General features: G+C 40.5%; 3 protein-coding genes across 3 annotated transcripts; all 3 read left to right on the top strand.

The window, feature by feature from the left end:
• Positions 1–2,895: 2,895 nt before the first annotated feature.
• On the top strand, positions 2,896–5,821 carry ppie (peptidylprolyl isomerase E (cyclophilin E)). Its single transcript, XM_041846943.2, has 10 exons — positions 2,896–2,969; positions 3,357–3,455; positions 3,635–3,678; positions 3,863–3,889; positions 4,058–4,139; positions 4,252–4,355; positions 4,463–4,586; positions 4,765–4,950; positions 5,115–5,257; positions 5,528–5,821. Exons 1-10 carry the CDS (start codon positions 2,939–2,941, stop codon positions 5,594–5,596), a joined length of 909 nt encoding a protein of 302 aa, XP_041702877.2. The 5' UTR covers positions 2,896–2,938; the 3' UTR covers positions 5,597–5,821.
• Positions 5,822–8,279: 2,458 nt separating this feature from the next.
• gjb10 (gap junction protein beta 10) lies at positions 8,280–10,142 on the top strand. Its single transcript, XM_041846942.2, has one exon. It carries the CDS (start codon positions 8,454–8,456, stop codon positions 9,138–9,140), a length of 687 nt encoding a protein of 228 aa, XP_041702876.1. The 5' UTR covers positions 8,280–8,453; the 3' UTR covers positions 9,141–10,142.
• Positions 10,143–17,083: 6,941 nt separating this feature from the next.
• On the top strand, positions 17,084–22,676 carry gjb3 (gap junction protein beta 3). The gene is made up of 2 exons (XM_041847486.2): positions 17,084–17,429; positions 21,011–22,676. The coding sequence occupies exon 2, from the start codon at positions 21,089–21,091 to the stop codon at positions 21,932–21,934; it is 846 nt and encodes a 281-aa protein (XP_041703420.1). The 5' UTR covers positions 17,084–17,429; positions 21,011–21,088; the 3' UTR covers positions 21,935–22,676.
• The last annotated feature ends 14 nt before the right edge of the window (positions 22,677–22,690 follow it).

Raw genomic sequence — 22,690 nt, forward strand, 5'->3', positions numbered from 1 at the left:
AGACCACTATTATACCAACTAGCCAACAACGGTGACAAAAACGGACTATTTTGATGAGTTGATGAGGCCATAGGATTTCCACTTGGTGGAGTGTCACTGGGGTGTAATCATGCCAAACAGTTGGAAAACATTAAGTTTTGCAACGAACACTAGCGTTTCTATTGGACATGTTCAGCAAACAGGGAGGGACCTACAGTACCTGAATCTGTCCAATAGAAACGCTAGTTTTCATCACAAAACAGAACGTTTTACAACTATTTAAAATAATGATTACACCCCTGGTTATGCCTGAACCAGCATTTTTAAATGGCAAAGACTGGTGGCGTCAGAGCTCAAAAGTGGATCAACAGAGAGACAGGCTTTTGTATCCCACCTTGGTTTCTCCCTCAGCCAATGATAGACCTAGGGTTGCTTGAGAGGGTAAGAGCTGGTGAGGAAGCAACAGAGATTGTTATTAGATTTAAGGAGTAATGGTGTACAAGAGCCAAGTTTAAGTGAATTGTTAAAGAAACCTTCAGGTGATGTATTTAATTGTGAATTTCGTTTTCTTTAATGAGACTAGATTAATGGGTAGGGTTTTTTAGACCTTCCCTGTCTCTGGTCCACACTCCAGTCCAGTTGGCGGCAGTAATGTACCTTTAAAGTTGGTTGCCTACCGCCATATAAAATCCCAGAAGAAGAAGGCAGCCTTGGGTTGTAATGGACCAATTACGAGTCTTGCTGAGGTCAAGGGTTCAGTGTTGCCAGATTCGTTGTTTTCCCGGAAATTTGTGCCACTTTGAAAACGATGCGCGGGTGAAAATGTATTGGTCGCGGGTGACTACTTCTAAATTACACCAAGGCTGCCATGGCATTTCAATTGAAATATATATATTGTAATGACCCAGCTGGGTCATAAAGGAAACAAAAAAGACGGGCACCAGGTGTACAGGGCAGAACACAGGTTTATTCCTAAATTGGGCTATTGTTCAGGCCACAGACCACGCCGCTAAATTCCGAACGTACACAAATATAACATGTCAAGTTAAGGGTCCCGAACAGAAGAGAGAGAGATGAGACAGTAACCCCTATTTATGCATTTCAAAACCCCCCAACCTTTCTGTCTGTCCTAGCATATTTAACCCCTGCTAGCACCCATGAGAACAATAACACACCCACGAACACAGAACACAATACCGGGTCGTTACAATATATATATTTCACTGTGACCTGCTGCTGCTGACTATCAGGCAGTGAGCAGGCTGTTACTGACTGAGTGAGTGAATGGTGGAGGGCCGGAGGGGTGTGGTGCGTTGAGAGCATTGGTTGAGAGACTGCTGCAGCTGAGTCGTGGAGACAGAGCAGCACGCGCGCACGTAGTGACAACTTTTTACCAGTTGTAGGTAGGCTATTTAGATTGGTCGGGAACCACTAGTTTAAAGTAAACTGCATTCTAATGTCGACGGATAACCGTATCAAGCGAAGGGTGTTACTCATGATCAGTTCTAGGGTCTGGAGCGCTGCGCGAGTGGACATTTGAAATGGAAGTTATAGAACTCCCTCGCGTGCTTGTGTTATGGGGAAAGTCCACAATGAACATGGCATTAAATGTGGAGAATGATAGGCTACATTTGCATCCATTGGCCATTAAGTAGGCTATTAATTGATATGCTACTGTAGCCTACCATTTGATACAATAAATACAGTATGTTGAAATGACGATATTACTGGAGTCATTGCAAATCAATTTGTGCCACTTGTGTAGCCTACCTGGAGCTGGCAAACTGATTTAATAAATAGCCTATAACTCAGTTTGTTGTTGTAGCCTTGTGTTATTATGCAATTATTAATAGCCATGTTTAGTTAATTAAATTAGATGCTATCAATTGTAATCATGGTCACAGCTCTATCGCAAACGTATCATTCCCCACATTTAATGTTAATTTCATTGTGGACTTTTACCTGAAATGACATGTTGGCCTATCAGGGGCTATAGGCTACCTGCATCTAGTTCAGCAAACCATGGCAAAATTGATTTGCAATTATAAACCCAGATTTTAGTCAGTAGCCTATGCCTATTGAAATAACAAGTAAATCTCGCAAATATGCCATTTATAATGGTTTGTAGTCTTAACATCTGGCACATAATAAAGGTACAATTGCCAGGAATAGCCTAACATTCGTTTTTTGAAGTTCGTCCAAGTGTTTCTTGCACAGAGATTTCGAGATCCTCTGTCCAACTTTCCTCATTCAAAGGCTCCTGTCGGATTTATCTATTATTATGCACATGTGCAAACAGGATTTATTTACAGTTCACCTCAATGATGATTGGTTGAAAGCCATGGTATATCAGATGTGTACCAAGGGAATGACAAAAACATACTTTTTACTGTTTTAATTATGTTGGGAACCAGTTTATAATAGCAATAAGGCAACTCAGGGGTTTGTGCTATATGGCCAATATACCACGGCTAAGGGCTGTTCTTTGTGGTATATGACCAATATACAGTACCACGACTAAGGGCTATGTCCTAAGAACAGCCCTAAGCCCATGGTATTGGCTATATACCACACCTCATCAGGACTTATTGCTTAATCATAGCAGTCAAAACAAGTTAAATCGACATTCATTGATGGAAAATGATCTGGAGAGTTTAATAAGGGTGATTTATCTTTTCTCTTGTGACATATTCTTTAAACTAGCATGAATTGTTATATTGATGGAAAACCGAATTTTGCTTCTTAGACTTCGTAAAAAATGACGTCTATATTCCTTCTTAATTCGCTCGATAACGTTATGGAAAAGGGTTTATTTAATCAATGTGGCAACTACTCTCTTGCTGCGAAAACATTTTTGGGTGTATTTTTCAGGCCTTGTGGGAAGGTTTTCAGAAGTAATTCGGCTAGAAATGTTAAGCTAGACGTGGCAACCCTGCAAGGGTTAAAGGTTAGATACAAGATGGCTTCGACCAAACGAGTTCTTTATGTTGGTGAGTTGGATACGCCTCACTTTTTATATATTGTTGCTGTGTAGTTGAATGAAACCTATGTTAGAAGTTACCTGGCAATTTAGCTTCACATAATTTACATTTAACGTTAGTGGACCAGTCTGTAAGATGTCTAGCTAGCTGGTTAGCTAGATAAAGTTAGTTGCAGGCAGCAAATGTGTTTAACGTTACTAGGAAAGTAACGTTAGCTAGCTACAGTAACTTGCTAACGTTTAGCAACTTCTTGGTTGTTGTAGCTAAAGCCACATTCATTATGGTTTAATATGAAATCAAAGACATCTAAGAAACCGTTTAATTTATCTGATCATTTACAACTTTGATTGACTCAGCTCATAGCAGGCTAGCTAACGTGACTGTATGTGCTGACAGGTGGTCTCACAGAGGAGGTGGACGAAAAAGTACTGCATGCGGCGTTCATTCCGTTCGGGGATGTCACAGATATTCAGATTCCAATAGACTATGAAACGGGTGAGAAGAAATACCTTTACCATTCAGAGTTTTGCATAAACGTAAAACGTAATCAGTGAAGAGAAACTCATCCATCCTTCCTGGCTACTTAGCCAGAGTTAGCTGCTACTGGAGATGAAACCATGAACGTTTAACGTTAGAGCAGAAGTTCATGTCTCATTATATTGTTTGCTTTGCAGAGAAGCACAGAGGATTCGCCTTTATTGAATTTGAATTGGCTGAGGTAAGTTTAATCAACCTCTATGCAAGTATGCCATATTATGTTGGATATGGCCAGTTAACAAATGTGTGTGTATTCCATCGGCTCAGGGTTCAGCATGGATCGCCATCTAGTGGTTGTGGTGGATGGTCATTGGCCATCAGGATGATTGTGTTGTAATGTTTTGTGATTCTTTCATCTTCCACAGGATGCTGCTGCTGCTATTGATAACATGGTGAGTGAAACACTGTCTGCTTCTAAAGTCAGTTTGGTTTAACTAATAGACCTTTGCATTATCCCCTGTTTTGGTAGTATGTACTCTGAGACAGTGACTCACATTTTTCAAAGCTGTGGTATTGAACCATTCTCATTGATGCACGTTTTTCCTCTGTTTTATTGACAGAATGAGTCAGAGTTGTTTGGAAGAACCATCCGGGTCAACATCGCCAAACCTATGAGGATCAAAAAGGGCTCTTCTCGTCCAGGTGAGTGATATGTATTAGTCTCTCTATAAAGACTTCAACTGTCCCATGGCTTTCACCTATAATCAAACTCCATAGATGTGATAAAACCGCTAACTTTATGCCATTTCCTCAGTTTGGTCGGATGATGATTGGCTGAAAAAGTTCTCGGGAACGACCGCCGAAGAGGCTGAGGTGACGGAGTCCACTGGAGAATCAGCCAAATCAACAACAGCAGATGTAAGTTGTGTGTGTGTTCCTGTCGGTCTCTGTGAATGTAGTACATTGAGTAATAACATCTTATATTGTAAAAGCCTGTCACAATAATATATTATCATTGATTGCAGAGCGAGCCCCCAGCCAAGAAGGGCAGAACGAACCCCCAGGTTTACATGGACATCAAGATTGGCAACAAGCCAGCAGGGAGACTGCGCTTCCTGCTCCGAGCAGACATTGTTCCTATGACCGCAGGTATCCATGCTGTTCCTTGTTATAAAGTACCAGGGACATTTCTGAAAGTAGAACACTGTCATTAGAGGGATATTTAGACAGTATCAAAAGAGATCTTATGTAAAGCTGGAAAGATACAGCCAATTAAGTTTCTCTAGTCCTATTAAATAGAAGCAGCATTCCCTCAAATCTCCTGTAGAGAACTTCCGCTGCTTGTGCACACATGAGAAGGGCTTTGGCTTCAAAGGCAGCAGTTTCCACCGCGTCATCCCACAGTTCATGTGTCAGGGAGGAGACTTCACCAACCACAATGGCACCGGGGGCAAGTCCATCTACGGGCGAAAGTTTGACGATGAGAACTTTGTCCTCAAACATACTGCTGCAGGTGAGACACGTCCCTGTCCAGGTGTAAATATCTGTATGTCTGTGAATGAATGTGTAGAGTGGTGAGGAAGTGCATGATGCATTGCCATATGCAGATTTGAATGAGTATGGTTTCTGATCACATGAGGATGACTTCCTAATGCGCCCCTCTCTTGTGTGTAATAGGTCAGCTCTCCATGGCTAACTCTGGAGCAAACAGCAACGGCTCTCAGTTCTTCATCACCTGCGACAAAACGGATTGGCTGGATAATAAACATGTGGTGTTTGGAGAATTGATGGAGGGCATGGAGGTGGTAAAAGCCATGGAGGTAAGAGGAGTGGAGGGACATGCATGGGGAAGATCTCAATTGCATAATCTTTGCGTCCTCTCCTCGTGTCCTTCTTAAACCCATTGGATGAGAAAGCCAGAGGTCCCTACCCTCTGACTCTCCTCCAATGGGTTTTGAGAAGGAGACAATGAGAGGGGACGTGAGGAGTAGGCAATTGAGATTTTCCCATGGAGGGGAAGAAGGGTCCTATAGGTGGTTACAGACTGAAGTTGTATACCAAGACTCATGTCATGTTTTCTGTCCCCACAGGCACAAGGAACAAAAGAAGGCAAGCCCAAGCAGAAAGTGATCATTTCAGACTGTGGAGAGTATGTTTAACTTGAAGGACAGAAGAGTGACTGTTGTATATGTGTGTAGCTGTGTGTGTGTGTGACCTGTATGTGTGAAAAAGATGTGCAGTGTCAGACTGCAGAATGGTAAACTGTGCTCAGGTTGTATCATGTACTGCACATGTCCATGACTCATCTGCTGTACATGGATTCTCCCTGTTGGTCCCACCTTCTCTGTGATGTAAATATTACAATAAACACTTTTTATAATGAACATGAACATCTGCTGTATCAATTTCACATTTTCTGAATTTAAAAGAAACCGTTTTCTATGTTGTTGATACAGTATAGGACTGTATAGTGAATACAAATACTTAAATTTCCTCTATAAAATTGTCTTTTAGGATTTGTCATTCACAATGTACCCCAAAAATTCTAAGAGGTTGTATTATATATTTCATTATTTTAAGTTTATGGGTCTTCAATAAAATAAAAATAAAAGAACTCCTATTTTTGACAAAGGGTCTGAAATAAAAGCCTATGATCAGCCGCTCCAGCCTGAATAACATTTAAGTGGGCGGCGAAAACACTCGCCTTGATGGTTTGTTCACGAGCCACACCTGCCCCACCTGGATAAATTGAACGTTCACGAAAACGTCGCTATGTGATTTCCATTATGATACGGACTACAACTTTCCTGACAGGGTTTATGGTCCTTTCTTCATAAAATCATTTTTGAAGTGTAAGTACATTATTTGTTTAGATTTCCACCTGTGAATCAATAGCTGTACTGTAAGGCTATTAGGTAAAGATTGCGAGAGAGATCAAGTTTGGATTCTTTTTCGATGATTGCAGAGATCAAGTTTGGGACAATTATTCTCTCCAGCGCACTGACAAGAATCAACAATTAGGCTTTGGCAACTAGTTTATTTCCTAACTGTCTGTTATAAAAACGATAAATGTGTCCGTTAATAATGTTTAGGCCTACCACTCTGAATGCAATAGTTAGTGCCTTCAGAAAGTATTCATACCTCTTGACTTTTTCCACATTTTGTGTTACAGCCTGAATTTAAAATGGAATAAATGTAGATGTTTTGTCACTGGATTACACATAATACCCCAAAATGTCAAAAGTGGAATTATGTTTTTTGAAATGTTTACAAATTAATTAAAAATGAAAATATGAAATGTCTTGTCGATAGTATTCAACCCCTTTGTTATGGCAAGCCTAAAATAAGTTCATGAGTGAAAATTTGCTTAACAAGTCACATAAGTAGCATGGACTCTGTGTGCAATAATAGTTTTTAAACATGATTTTTGAATAACTACCTCCACTCTGTACCCAACACATACAATTATCTGTAAGGTCCCTCAGTTGAGCAGTGAATTTCGAACACAAATTCAACCACAAAGACCAGAGGTTTTCCAATACCTCGCAAAGAAGGGCACCTATTGGTAGAAAAAAAAGCCTTTGAATATCCCTTTGGGTATGGTGAAGTTATTAATTACACTATTGATGGTGTATCAAGACTCCCAGTCACTACAAAGATACAGGCGTCCTTCCTAACTCAGTTGCCGGAGATTAAGGAAACCACTCGGAGAGTTCACCATGAGGCCAATGGTGATTTTGAAACAGTTACAGAGTTTGGCTGTGATAGGAGAAGACTGAGGATGGATCAAAAACATTATAGTTCCTGCACAATACTAATTGACAGAGTGAAAAGAAGGAAGCCTGTACAGAATACAAATATTCAAAAAGATGCATCTTGTTTGCAACAAAGCACTAAAGTAATAAGGCCAAATCTACACTTGAGTTGCTTACCAAAAATACAGTGAATGTTCCTGAGTGGCTGAGTTACAGTTTGGACTTACACTACCAGTCAAAAGTTTGGACACAGCTACTCATTCAAGGGTTTTTCTTTATTTGTAAAAAATTTTACATTGTAGAATAATAGTGAAGACATCAAAACTATGAAAGAACACATATGGAATCAAGTAGTAACGAAAAAAGTGTTAAACAAATCAAAATATATTTTATATTTGAGATTCTTCAAATAGCCACCCTTTGCCTTGATGACAGCTTTGCACACTCTTGTGTCCAAACTTTTGACTGGGACTGTAAATCTGCTTGAAAATCTATGGCAAGTCCTGAAAATGGTTGTCTAACAATGATCAACAACCAATTTGACAGAGCTTGAAGAATTTTGAAAATATAATAATGGGCAAATGTTGCACAATCAAGGTGTGGAAAGGTCTTATAGACTGACCCAGAAAGACTCACAGTTGTAATCGCTGCCAAAGGTGATTCTAACATGTATTGACTCTGGGTTGAATACTTATGTAATCAAGATATATTAGTGTTTTATTTTTCATACTTATTTTTTTTGTACAAATGTTAGAATTTTTCTTCTACATTGACATTACAGTGTATTTTGTGTAGATCGTTGACAAAAAATGACAATTCAATACAATTGAATCCCACTTTGTAACACAACACAAAATTTGGAAAAAGTCAAGGGGTGTGAATACTTTCTGAAGGCACTGTAACTTGCTACTCAATAGGAATCATGTCATGTGCTTGTAGAACATGGGGGCTTTTATCATCCTTAATACATTAACTTTATCATTCAATTTAATTTTAAAAGAAGACCGCAAGTGTGAAAATAGCTACCTGTTATTTGGTTGGGAATTACTTTTTACACTTGGGAAAACAGGTGACACCAGTTGTTTGTGTCCTTTTGTTCACTCATACTCAAGGCCTAATCTTTTCCCCACTTACTCTCTCTTTTTCTAAAGATTGCTGAAAGTGAAGAACACTCCAACAGTTATCAACCAAAAATAGTTTCTCACACTAATTATTCCGTAATAACTTTCGTCAGAGTGGTAGATTGTGAGTCCGCCTCACAATGGACTGGGCATTCCTCCAGGGCCTCCTCAGTGGGGTGAACAAGTACTCCACGGCATTCGGCCGTGTGTGGCTGTCCATTGTCTTCCTCTTCAGGGTCATGGTGTTTGTCGTGGCGGCCGAGAATGTGTGGGGCGACGAGCAAAAAGACTTCACGTGCAACACGGCCCAGCCTGGCTGCCACAACGTCTGTTACGACCACTTCTTCCCTGTGTCCCACATCCGCCTGTGGGCCCTGCAGCTCATCTTCGTCACATGTCCCTCTCTCCTGGTGGTAATGCACATAGCCTACAGAGATGAACGTGAGCGTAAACACACGCTAAAATACGGCGAGGGCTGCCAGAAACTCTACACAAACACCGGTAAGAAGCGCGGAGGGCTGTGGTGGACCTACATCCTGACCCTGGTCTTCAAGATGGCCGTGGACGCCACCTTTGTGTATTTAATCTACTATATCTACGAGGGCTATGACTTCCCCTCCCTCATCAAGTGTGAGCAGAAGCCCTGTCCCAACAAGGTGGACTGCTTCATCGCTCGCCCCACTGAGAAGCGGATCTTCACCATCTTCATGGTGGTCACCAGTCTGGCTTGTATCTTGCTCTCCTTCTTTGAGATCCTGTACCTGGTGGGGAAACGCTGTAAAGAGGTCTTCACCCGCATGCACAACAACTCACACTCCACCATCTAGCCACGCCAGATGGCCATGATTACCTCCCTGGTGGTCGGTGGCAAGAATGGAATGCAGTCCAACTCACTATAGCTGCCCTCAATAAAGCTACCCAGCAAGGATACCTCAGCCCCATCATATAGTGTAGTCATGTATGCCTGAGGTAAAGACTGGACAAAGACATTAGAGACTGAATGAGAGAATGCAAAGAAGACGAATATCTTCCATTTCTCTTCAGGCACTCACTGGGCTAGAGAGTTCTTCACTGCCATTCAATACTGTATTCTCATTGCCTGAGTTACAATTGAACTGATTGTCTCTTGACATTCCTGGATAAATTGTTTACCTACCATTGTGTCGTTGACCGGGTATATTTTCTTATTTTTTCTTCTTCTCAGAAATCCTGAAATTCTTGACTATAAACAAATGGGTTTTGGAGATACACCTTTTATTTCCTCTTCGAATGATGTGAACTAGCCATACTGTGTATCAAATGCACACACATGGTTTTGAAAGTTTGTTGTTTACAGATTAAATGGTTTTGTCCTAAACAACTATGGCGACACCAAGCTGATGTAAATTCTGAGGAGGCAAATTTTGTCTTAAAGTTTGATTACAAAATAAACAAATCAATGAGTCACTTTAAGTAAAACATCCATCATTTACAGAGGAAGTTTCACACTAGGGCTGGGAAATGTAATTTATTCTTATGTAATTTGTTCGCTGTCTACCACACCTCACAACTTTACCATTGCTATTTTTATTAAAGGACTCAATCATTGCCACACTGTGCCCATACCATTGCTGTTCTTATGCCCAGGAGAAGTTGTTTTCCCTGTCTCTTTCTCCATTACGAATGGCAGAGACTGCATCAGGCTTTGTTGTGAAAAGATGGAGCAAAGATCAATGTATTTTCAGACAATTAAAAATATTTAATTTATTTTATGGACTTTGAGAGAGTATTTTTCTGGTCCCCCTGATGTTGTTAGTCCATAAGTTATGCACAAACATGGCTTGCAAAATGAGTATGACTATTCTGTGTTTATGTTTATTATACTGTATATTCTAAAATACATACACTCTGCATAAAGCCAGTAGAGTTGTTGATTTTAGTGTGTTTCTGTAAGCTGTTGATGAAACTGTATATTTCAGAGTACATGGATGTAAACATATTTGGGGATATTTACAGTGTCTTCAGAAAGAGTTCATACACTTTTACTTAGTTCATATTTTGTTGTTACAGCCTGAATTTTAAATTGATTCAAATACCCCATGACAATTTTTGCACATTTATTGAAAATTAAATACAGAAATATCTCATTTACATAAGTATTCACACCCCTGAGTCAATACTTTGTAGAAGTACCTTTGGCAGCGAGTCTTTCTGGGTAAGTCTCTAAGAGTTTTCCACTCCTTGATTGTGCAACATTTGTCCATTATTCTTTTCAAAATTCTTCAAGCTCTGTCAAATTAGTCGTTGATCATTGCTAAACTAACCATTGTCAGGTCTTGCCATAGATTTTCAAGTAGATTTAAGTCAGTACTGTAACTAGGCCACTCAGGAACATTCACTGTCTTCTTGGTAAGCAACTCAAGTGTAGATTTGGCCTTGTGTTTTAGGTTATTGTCCTGCTGAAAGGTGAATTCATCTCCCAGTGTCTGGTGGAAAGCAGACTGAACCAGGTTTCTCTCTAGGATTTTGCCTGTGCTAAGTTCCATTCCATTTCTTTTTTATCCTGAAAAACTCCCCAGTTCTTTACGATTACAAGCATACCCATAACATGATGCAGCCACCACTATGCAAATATGGAGAGTGGTACTCAGTAATGTATTACATTGGATTTGCCCTAAACCTAAGACTTTGTATTCAGGACAAAAAGTGAATTGCTTTGCCACATTTTTTTGCAGTATTACTCATTGTGAGAGTAATGCCCCTATACAGTACATTGTTCAATGGGAGCACCTGTATTAATTAGTTACAGACAGTATTCAAATGTGTTTTCTTGGTTCAGAGATTCTTAGATAAGGATCAAGACTGAAAAGTCTGAATCAGTCCCATTTTACTCTCTTCTGACAGCCTTAGCTGATTTGGTTCTGGGTGCTGAGATTAGTCCCATATCAGCACCAGTGCATTGGTCACATATTAGTGACAATCATTCTATATGGGGAACAGAACATATAAGCAACACTCTAATTGTATAAGAGGACCGGTCCAATCCCTAGTTTTATACGTCAGACTGGGTGGTAGACGACTCTCCCTGGAGGAATTTGACCTGTTAGTCTCTGGGACAGGTTATGAATGGGTGACTCCTCTGTTTACATGGAAATTATAAATAATAAAAGGGAGGATATGTGTAGTAAAGGTGAAGACAGCTGTGAGGTGAAATCGAACAAGTTAGTCTCACTTTGTATTCCAGAAAGGGGAATTTTAGTTGTTCAGTGAAGTGTATGTTTTTGTGTTCTGTAATAATTAACTCTGTAATAATCAACCAGGAATCAAGGTTGGACCTGGTCTGTTAACACAGGGAATGTAATCTGTCTCTATCATTTCTCTCTATTCAGCCTTTTGAATCAGGACTTGTGGGTCTTTCACTGTGTAGACAAAGAAAAGAACACGTTGGCAGCAGAAAGACTGTACAGGATTCTCTGTTAGTTCTGCCCCAACTCCTCATCTGCTCTGTTAGCACTTGCCCCTGCTGTTTTTCCCTGTCTAATAGAGCGGTGTACAGACAGACACAGAGCATTGTAGTCGTTTTCCTGTTCTCTTCTCTCAGTGTGTGGAGACATGGTGTTCATTCTTTAAGGTGCACCCAGCAAACTGCCTGGACCAGTTCAGCTCAGCTGGTAGAGCACGGCGCTTGTAACGCCAAGGTAGTGGGTTCGAACCCCAGGACCACCCATACACAAAAAAATGTATGCACGCATGACTGTAAGTCGCTTTGGATAAAAGCGTCTGCTAAATGGCATATTATTATTATTATTATTCTCAAACTGGAGCAAAAAACTCCCTGTCTCCTAAAGTGCATAATATACAGCAAGTGTTGCCAAGGCAGATGTTGAAAGTTCTAATACACTGAACAAAAATATAAACGCAACATGCAACAATTTCAAAGATTTTACTGAGTTACAGTTCATATAAGGAAATCAGTCAATGTTAATACATGCATTAGGCTCTAATCTATGGATTTCACATGACTGGGAATACAGATATACATCTGTTGGTCACCAGTATCTGGTGTGACCACCATTTGTCTCATACAGCGTGACACATCTCCTTCGCATAGAGTTAATCAGGCTGTTGATTGTGGCCTGTGGAATTTTGTCCTACTCCTCTTCAATGGCTGTGCGAAGTTGCTGGATATTGGCAGAAACAGGAACATGCTGTCGTACACGTTGATCCAGAGCATCTCAAACATGCTCAATGGGTGATATGTCTGGTGAGTGTCATGGAAATTCTAATCAATAATGAGGAGAGATTAGTGGAACTGCAAACCCACAGTTTTCTGGGTGGCTGGTTTAAGACGATCCCACAGGGAAAGAAGCTGGATGTGGAGGACCTGGGCTGGCGTGGTTACACATGGTCTGTGGTTGTGAGGCCGGTTGGATGTACTGCTAGATTCTCTAAAACGACATTGGAGGTGGCTTATGGTAGAGAAATTAACATTAAATTCTCTGCCAACAGCTCTGGTGGACATTCCTGCAGTCAGCAGGCCAATTGCACGCTCACTCAAAACTTGAGACATCTGTGGCATTGTGTTGTGTGACAAAACTGCACATTTTAGAGTGGCCTTTTATTGTCCCCAGCACAAGGTGCACCTGTGTAATGATTATGCTGTTTAATTAGCTTCTTGATATGCCACACCTGTCAGGTGGATGGATTATCTTGACAAAGGAGAAATGCTCACTAACAGGGATGTAAACAAATTTGTGCACAACATTTTAGAGAAATAAGCTTTTTGTGCATATGGAAAATTTCTGGGATCTTTTATTTCAGCTCATGAAACATGGGACCAACACTTTACTTGTTGCTTTTATATTTTTGTTCTGTTTAATAAGAGGCCTATGGCTATTATAAAGATTCCTGAAGTGTGACATCTGGGAGGATCTTCTCTAACAATACCTGATGATTTTTTGCCTAGTGGTGAACCATTAGGCCATAATGTTTCATTCTCAAAAGCTAGAAAGAGGTAACGTCCTTTGTAATTACATTGAGCTTAACTGTCATATTGATTGAGCCACTAAAGGATTGCATTGATCTATTGGATGAGTATTTGGGATTAGCCTGTGGAATGTGAATAGAGGTGTAGAAAATACTTCTCCTTGGTAGATAAAAGTTCAAGGGCAGGAATGTGGGGGAGAAAGACCATGCACTGAGCTGAGGTCTGATGCTTGGGCAATGTGGATAAACAGTAGCACAGATCCCCTTGAGACATACTTGTGGTCTCAGTGTGCTATTATTCTGCATTAACACGTATCAGCCTGTATGAAATGTAAAATATGTAAATAGCTCAGTGCGTCTGCTATGCATAACATGATTTATGTATGTACAGTTGTGTCTGTCTGAGAGCATGGAAGCTTAAATACATACTACATATGATAACGTTGAATATAGGAGCCTTTTTGCCTTTGTTGTTGTTTCGTGTGAGGACATACAGTAATATGATAGCATTGAATTTAGGCAATCCTCCAAACAGAGCTAACATGTTCTGACATGGTTGGGGCATTAGCGCAAGCAGACATTAGATGTTATTTTCCATTCACCAATGACAATGTTTGTGGTTACCCACAAATATTACCCCAACAAAATGTGTCTATAAATCGATCTCAATGTGCTACAGCGAAACCACTCTCTCCTGCTGCGTTACGATGTAAGGATTCCAGGCATATGAATCGTTATGTAGGGTTCAGCCAAGAGTTGATGGACAGTCTGAAGCGCGAATGAAATGGTAGGAGGGACATTCCAGCTTCAAGTGGTGTCAGATTTCCCATCCTGCTTCACACAGGCAGAAGATACAGTGCATTCGGAAAGTATTCAGTTTAATCCACCAGAAAAGACAGAACAAATAATACTGCAAATATTGTGGTTAAACTCAAATATACTAACTGATAAAAAACCATTATCTTTCAATAAAATGTCCCCCCCTAAAAAAATATAATCTTTGTAAATGATATCATAAATAGGACTGGTGGCGTTATGTCACACATGCAGCTAACAAAAATAAATTCAAATGTCTGCTCTACCCAAAATTACAACAAACTAATTGCAGCATTACCGCAAAAATTGAAGAGTTAAGCGGAAGGGGGAAAAAGAAAGGAACTTGTCTGTCAGCCCTGCATTAAAGACCAAAATTGGTTAAGATTGCAACATAGTTGGGAAGAGATTTTCGATGTGCCGATTCCATGGCACATGGTTTATGAACTGATACGCAATTCAAAACCTATCATTTTTAAAATTTTAATTATTATACAAATTTCTTGCAACCAATAGAATGTTATATATATGGGGGATACAACCATCCCAGCTCTGCCGATTTTGCTGCGAAGAGTCATTAGATAATTTATTTTGGTACTGTCCGTATGTAGCTTGTTTTTGGTCACAGGTCCAGGAATGGCTGAAGAATTGCAACATTTACCTGGAGCTACCTCTGCAGATGGCACTACTGGGTGATTTGAAAAGTCATAGTCAATCGATCAATAATATAATAATACTTTTAGCAAAAATGTTTATCTTTAATTTACAATCTGTAGAAACTATGAGAATAGAAATGTTCAAAACTTTTGTGAAACATCACAGCACAGTTGAAAAATATATGGCAAAGAGAAATCCAATATGGATGGTGTTAATAGATAGATCGGAGGGGTTGAATGGAGCTGATAATAACAACAAGATAACAAATGTAAAATATACTGTCCGTAAAATGTATATAGTTTCAGAACTTTTGTGAAACAGCACAGTTAAAAATGTATGGCAAATAGAAATCAAACTGGATGGACATCAGAAATAGATGGGAGAGGTTGAGGGTAGAGGAAGGACAGGACTAAAAACAAACAAAATATAACTATTGTAAAATAGATTGTGTCCGTAAAATGTATATAGTCTGTATAAGCTGGAAGTAGAAGCCTAAGTGTGGTTGTTCATTAGTTTACTCCAATTAGGGGAGGGGTGGTAGGGTTAGTGGAAAATAATAAAGGAAAATATATTTATAAAAAAAATATATATATATATATATATATATATATATATATTTTTTTTTTTTTTAATTATTCAGACTCCTTTGACTTTTTCCACATTTTGTTACGTTACAGCCTTATTCTAAAATGGATTAAATTGTTTTTTCCCCCCTCATCAATCTACACACAATACCCCACAATGACAAAGCAAAAACAGGTTTTTATAAATATTTGCAAATGTATTTAAAAGAAGAAACTGAAATATTACATTTACATAAGTATTCAGACCCTTTACTCAGTACTTTGTTGAAGCACCTTTGGCAGTGATTACAGCCTCAAGTATTCTTGGGCATGACGCTACAATCTTGGCACACCTGTATTTGGGGAGTTTCTCCCATTCTTCTCTGCAGATCCTCTCAAGCTCTGTCAGGTTGAATGGGGAGCGTCGCTGCACAGCTATTTTCAGGTCTTTCCAGAGATGTTCGATCGGGTTCAAGTCTGGGCTCTGGCTGGGCCACTCAAGAACATTCAGAGACTTGTCCCGAAGCCACTCCTGCGTTGTCTTGGCTGTGTGCTTAGGGTCGTTGTCCTGTTGGAAGGTGAACCTTCACCCCAGTCTGAGGTCCTGAGCACTCTGGATTATCAAGAATCTTGGTAGTTCCAAGCTTCTTTCCATTTTCCCAATCCTGCTTGGGGACCTTCAATGCTGCAGAATTTTTTTGGTACCCTTCCACAGATCTGCGCCTCGGCACAATCCTGTCTCGAACCTCTACGGACAATTCCTTCGACCTCATCGCTTGGTTTTTGCTCTGACATGCACTGTCAACCTTATAATGACAGGTGTGTGCCTTTCCAAATCATGTCCAATCAATTGAATTTACCACAGGTGGACTCCAATCAAGTTGTGGAAACATCTCAAGGATGATCAATGGAAACAGGATGCACCTGAGCTCAATTTCGAGTCTCATAGCAAAGGGTCTGAATACTTAAATAAGGTATTTCTGTTTTAAATTTTTTATAAATTTGCAAAAAAATCTAAAAACCTGTTTTCGCTTTGTCATAATGGGGTATTGTGTGTAGATTAATGAGGACATAAAAAAAAAAATTCTATTTTAGAATAAGGCTGTAAAGTAAAAGAAATGTGGAAAAAGTTGAGGGGTCTGAATACTTTTCGAAGCACTTTATGTAACAGGTAATATGATAAGTAATTGCTTTGCCTTTATGGAAAAAGCTGAAAGGATGAATTCTCTTGCTGATTTAAGAGTGCTCCCCTCCCTCCCCGCCCTCTCACCCATTGGCGTGCCCCACCTCTTCATCTCACAATAGAGAGTTACCTTTCACCAGGTAAACCTTTGATGCTTTCCACCGATCATGTGTGAAGAACACCAGAAGAACAAAAACTGTTATTCACCTCTGGGTGTGGTGGGCTCTTACATTAGTAGAGGGCTGGAGGCCTTCTGGAACAAGTTTTAACTGGAAGAAAGGACTGCATGGAAACAGGAAATGGAAATGCACATGAACACCTACACTATTTATTGTGTTAGTAACTTAACATTTCTAGGTTTGAGTATGTAATGTTGTAGTAATGTTGTAGTTCTTTCAAAAAAACATTATTAGGCTAATCCATTGTTGTCACCTGACATCAACCATAATATCTGAGATCTAATTGATGGACACAGTAGGCTATATCATATGGGTCTATTTGCTTTTGTGCTACCAAGGGATTAACACTGGATAGTTTGGTAATTAACCAAACCAGATGTGTTTTTATTTTATTTGACATATAATAGTCCATGTGAAGGACAAAGTCACAATTTATTTATCATTGTATCAGTGCAGTCTGCATTGTCAGGAGGCAGAAATCTATCGAACTAGTGTGAATGGCGGATGCATCAGCCCGATCATAAAAGTGCGAAGAGTGGTGTATTCCAGCGGAAAAAATCGGTAAATCGGTAGGCTACAATATTTTTTTTTTTTACCCCACCCACAGGCATACTCCAAAGACCCATTACTCAAGACAACATTCTACCTGTAGAGCGGGCTAAATCTATGCGTAAAACGAATTAACCCAAGAGAAAACTACAGAAAAAGAAAATTGATAAAGAACAAAAGCACAAACAACGGATTGACATTTGTTAAGTAAGTGGAAAGTAGGCTATCTATTTTTATATTTATTCTGTTCCTTACTTGAGCATGGGGTGTAGGCATTTCTATTGTTCTACTGCGTTGATGTTGAATTGTAGCCAAGTTTTGATATTCGTCACCTGATAGCCTGTTCCATTTACATTGTTATGACAAAAGTCTGAGATTTACCGTACATCGTTCCAACATATCATAAAACTTTATACTCAGCCACCTGAAAATGCGCAATAGAAATTGAACAGGTTATGAGTAAAAGCTATTTTGATGAAGAACCATGATGTCTGTAGGTTCAACTGTTTCTATTCCTTTTGGGTGGATAATGTTTAAACAGTTCACATTGTCTTTATACCAAAATGTTAAATGTATAAGCAGGCATGAGCGATGAGAAAAAAATAGAGAAAGAAAAAAATAGAGAAAGATGATGGGCACTGATGTCCTTCCCTGTACAGCCAAACAGTAAAAATCAGATTTATTAGGAAAATCATGCTTGTCCAATATCACAGACATCCCAACTGTTATAACTAGGTCAGTGTGTGGTAAAGTGAGTCAAACCTGAGGCTGGTAACTCTAATAAACTTTTTACTTACAGGTTTTAGAAATGTTTGAAAAATGTATTAAAAATAAAAAACAGAAATACCTTATTTACATACACTAACAGTCAAAAGTTTGGACACACCTACTCATTCAAGGGTTTTTCTTTATTTTTACATTGTAGAATAATAGTGATGACATCAAAACTATGAAATAACACACATGGAATCATCTAGTAACCAAAAAAGTGTTAAACAAATCAAAATATATTTTATATTTGAGATTCTTCAAATAGCCACCCTTTGCCTTGATGACAGCTTTGCACACTCTTGGCATTCTCTCAACCAGCTTCATGAGGTAGTCACCTGGAATGCATTTCAATTAACAGGTGTGCCTTGTTAATTTATGATATTTTCTTTCCTTCTTAATGCGTTTGAGACAATCAGTTGTGTTGTGACAAGGTAGAGGGGGAGTATACAGAATATTGCCCTATTTGGTAAAAGACCAAGTCCATATTATGGCAAGAACAGCTCAACTAAGCAAAGAGAAACGACAGTCCATCATTACTTTAAGACATGAAGGTCAGTCAATACAGAACATTTCAATAACTTTGAAAGTTTCTTCAAGTGCAGTCGCAAAAACCATCAAACGCTATGATGAAGTTGGATCTCAAGAGGATCACCACAGGAATGGAAGACCCAGAGTTACCTCTGCTGCAGAGGATATGTTTATTAGAGTTACCAGCCTCAGAAATTGCAGCCCAAATAAATGCTTCACAGAGTTCAAGTCACAGACTCATCTCAACATCAACTGTTCAGAGGGGACTGTGTGAATCAGGCCTTCATGGTCGAATTGCTGTAAAGAAACCACTACTAAAGGACACCAATAAGAAGAAGATACCTGCTTGGGCCAAGAAACACGAGCAATGGACATTAGACCGGTGGATTCTTTTCTTATGGTCTGGAGTCCAAATTAGAGATTTTTGGTTCCAAACGCTGTGTCTTTGTGAGACGCGGTGTGGGTGAACGGATGATCTCCGCATGTGTAGTTCCCACCGTAAAGCATGGAGGAGGAGGTGTTATGGTGTGGGGGTACTTTGCTGGTGACACTGTCTGTGATTTATTTAGAATTCAAGGCACACTTAACCAGCATGGCTACCACAGCATTCTGCAGCGATACGCCATCCGATCTGGTTTGGGCTTAGTGGGACTATCATTTGTTTTACAACAGGACAATGACCCAAGACACCTCCAGGCTGTGTAAGGGCTATTTTACCAAGAAGGACAGGGATGGAGTGCTGTATCAGATGACCTGGCCTCCACAGTCCCCCGACCTCAACCCAATTGAGATGGTTTGGGATGAGTCGGACAGCAGAGTGAAGGAAAAGCAGCCAACAAGTGCTAAGCATATGTGGGAACTCATTCAAGACTATTGGAAAAGCAATCCAGGTGAAGCTGGTTGAGAAAATGCCAAGAGTGTGCAAAGCTGTCATCAAGGCAAAGGGTGGCTATTTGAAAATATATTTTGATTTGTTTAACACTTTTTTGGTTACTACATGATTCCATATGTGTTATTTCATAGTTTTGATGTCTTCACTATTATTCTTCAATGTAGAAAATAGTAAAAATAAAGAAAAACTCTTGTATGAGTAGGTGTGTCCAAACTTTTGACTGGTACAGTAAGTATTCAGACCCTTTGTTATGAGACTCGAAATGGAGCTCAGGTGCATCCCATTTCCATTGATCATCCTAGAGATGTTTCTACAAATTGATTGGAGTCCACCTGTGGTAAATTAAATTGATTGGACATGATCTGGAAAGGCACACACCTGTCTATATAAGGTCCCACAGTTGACAGTGCATGTCAGAGCAAAAACCAAGCCATGAGGTCGAAGGAATTGTCCGTAGAGCTACGAGACAAGATTCTGTCGAGGAGCAGATCTGGGGAAGGGTACCAAAAAAAGGCCTTTATGGTAGAGTGGCCAGACGGAAGCCACTCCTCAGTAAAAGCCACATGACAGCCCGCTTGGAGTTTGCCAAAAGGCACCTAAAGGACTCTCAGACTATGAGAAACAAGACTCTCTGGTCTGATGAAACCAAGATAGAACTCTTTGGCCTGAATGCCAAGCGTCACGTCTGGAGGAAACCTGGCACCATCCCTACGGTGAAGCATGGTGGTGGCAGTTTCGACCCTAAGCACACAGCCAAGACAACGCAGGAGTGGCTTCGGGACAAGTCTCTGAATGTTCTTGAGTGGCCCAGCCAGAGCCCAGACTTGAACCCGATCGAACATCTCTGGAAAGACCTGAAAATAGCTGTGCAGCGACGCTCCCCATCCAACCTTACAGAGCTTGAAAAGATCTGCAGAGAAGAATAGGACAAACTCCCCAAATACAGGTGTGCCAAGCTTGTAGTGTCATACCCAAGAAGACTCGAGGCTGTAATCGCTGCCATAGGTGCTTCAACAAAGTACTGAGTAAAGGGTCTGAATACTTATGTAAATGTGATATTTACATTTTCAATTTTTTTAAATGTGCAAACATTTATAAAAACCTGTTTTTGCTTTGTCATTATGGGGTATTGAGTGTAGATTGAGGGGGGGAAACGATTTAATCAATTTTAGAATAAGTAACAAAATGTGGAAAAGGTCAAGGGGTCTGAATACTTTCCGAATGCACTGTACCTGTGTGTAAACCTTTTGGTTGTGTAAACCTTCTTAGGTAAATATTACAAGGATGAAAAGCGATCTTTGTTGACAAAGTTGACTATATATGAATGTCAATATGTGGGATATGTGGAAGTAAACTAATGACAAATCTATTGAAAAGGGGAAACAAAATGCCAGACCATTCAAGTCAATTTCTCAAATAAGAGATATTGTACATCTGGTTCCTATAAAAGGCACATCAAAGTAATAGCCCTACACCCAACAATCTTCACTTGTTTGTGAAGATTGCATCATACAATTGGCCATTGTGCAATGAATTCATACCATGATCCAGGTTATATTGATGCCTCTCTCACCCATCTTCTCTTTTATCTACTCAGGTTGCTCCAGTAATCCATAGTAATCTAACAAAAGAAGGCAAATTCTAAAAAGGGGGCTGTCAACATCCAGCCCCAATCATGGATTGGAAGACCTTCCAAGCCCTCCTGAGTGGGGTGAATAAGTACTCCACTGCGTTCGGTCGTATCTGGCTCTCTGTGGTGTTTGTGTTCAGGGTAATGGTGTACGTGGTGGCGGCGGAACGCGTGTGGGGCGATGAGCAGAAGGACTTTGACTGCAACACCAAGCAGCCTGGCTGTGCCAATGTCTGCTACGACCACTACTTCCCCATCTCCCACATCCGCCTGTGGGCCCTGCAGTTAATCTTCGTCACCTGCCCCTCCTTAATAGTGGTGATGCACGTGGCGTATCGCGATGAACGCGAGCGGAAGTACCGTGCCAAGCACGGCAACAAGGCCAAGCTGTACGAGAACACAGGGAAAAAGCACGGCGGCCTCTGGTGGACCTACCTGTTCAGCCTCTTTGTCAAGACGGGCATCGAGATCGCCTTCCTCTACATCCTCCACAAAATCTATGACAGCTTCTACCTGCCCAGGCTGGTCAAGTGTGAGGTCACCCCCTGCCCCAATCAGGTGGACTGCTACATCGGCCACCCCACAGAGAAGAAGGTCTTCACCTATTTCATGGTGGGTGCCTCGGCCCTTTGCATCGTGCTCAATGTCTGTGAGATCATCTACCTTGTCTCCAAGCGCGTCGCTCGCATCGCACAAAAGATGAAGAGAAGAGAGCGCACCTTGGCCCTTCATGAACGGTACAACAAGGAGAATTCCTGCAGTGACTGCAGCACTCTACCTATGTCTCGGCTGGAGAAACAATCCTTAAAGCCCCAGTTTCCAGGCCACCTACAAGCCACCTTACCGGCTCACATGCGTGCTTCTGCCCCTAACCTGTCCTCTGCAGCATAGGATATCCACTGTATCCGAAGACTAAGCCACAACATGGATGCCTATGGAGCAAGGCCTCACCTCATTGGTCAAGCCTGTTCAAGCTGGTCCTCCTGTAAGACTTTGTATGAGAGACAGATTTTTATGCCCTAGCTATTACTGCCCTATATTGCCATGGAGCAAGGCTTTGTATTGATATCCATGACCCTGTGGCTAGACAACCCTGTCGTGAGCCACATTCCATTTTATACAACTAAACTACTACTGCCAGACTGAATAACCAACCCTTCCACTATTATTATAATTTTTTTAATCAATAATTGTCTCCTGTAACATTTCCCAATACTTTTCCAGTTCGCCTCACACTTTGTTTTCCCATTCCTTTGCGGTTTCTGGCTAGGGGTAAGAGCAATGTTCCCTCTAAGCTGCGAGCGTGCACGGGCGCGTAGCTCCCCGGGACTTCCTCGCAAAAGAAATATCAGCCCACGCAGAGAAGCACGAGATTGAACTTCACTCAACTTTCTAGAGTTTTCCCCTTTAGTTAACACTATCAACATTTCCCTTTACTATTTATTTCCCTTTGTGATCAAATCAACGCAATATTAGCCACTTTCAATGCAACATACCGAAACAAAATGAACTATGCAAGACTTAGTATGCAAAACTACTGTAACTTTGCAATACATTTTTTGTAGGCAGAACGCATCGGAGTAGGATTCTATTGCATTGACACGCACGACTCAGACCGTACTCTACACAGACCGGTGCGGCATAACC

This window comes from Coregonus clupeaformis, chromosome 25 (assembly GCF_020615455.1).
Source record: "Coregonus clupeaformis isolate EN_2021a chromosome 25, ASM2061545v1, whole genome shotgun sequence".
NCBI classification, from domain to species: domain Eukaryota; kingdom Metazoa; phylum Chordata; class Actinopteri; order Salmoniformes; family Salmonidae; genus Coregonus; species Coregonus clupeaformis.

Bases quoted from the DNA above. Each gene is read 5' to 3' on its own strand.
- gjb10 (XM_041846942.2), top strand. From the start codon at position 8,454: ATGGACTGGGCATTCCTCCAGGGCCTCCTCAGTGGGGTGAACAAGTAC.
- gjb3 (XM_041847486.2), top strand. From the start codon at position 21,089: ATGGATTGGAAGACCTTCCAAGCCCTCCTGAGTGGGGTGAATAAGTAC.
- ppie (XM_041846943.2), top strand. From the start codon at position 2,939: ATGGCTTCGACCAAACGAGTTCTTTATGTTG. The intron at 4,140-4,251 runs GTGAGTGATATG...CCATTTCCTCAG, and splicing joins AAAGGGCTCTTCTCGTCCAG to TTTGGTCGGATGATGATTGG. The intron at 5,258-5,527 runs GTAAGAGGAGTG...CTGTCCCCACAG, and splicing joins AGGTGGTAAAAGCCATGGAG to GCACAAGGAACAAAAGAAGG.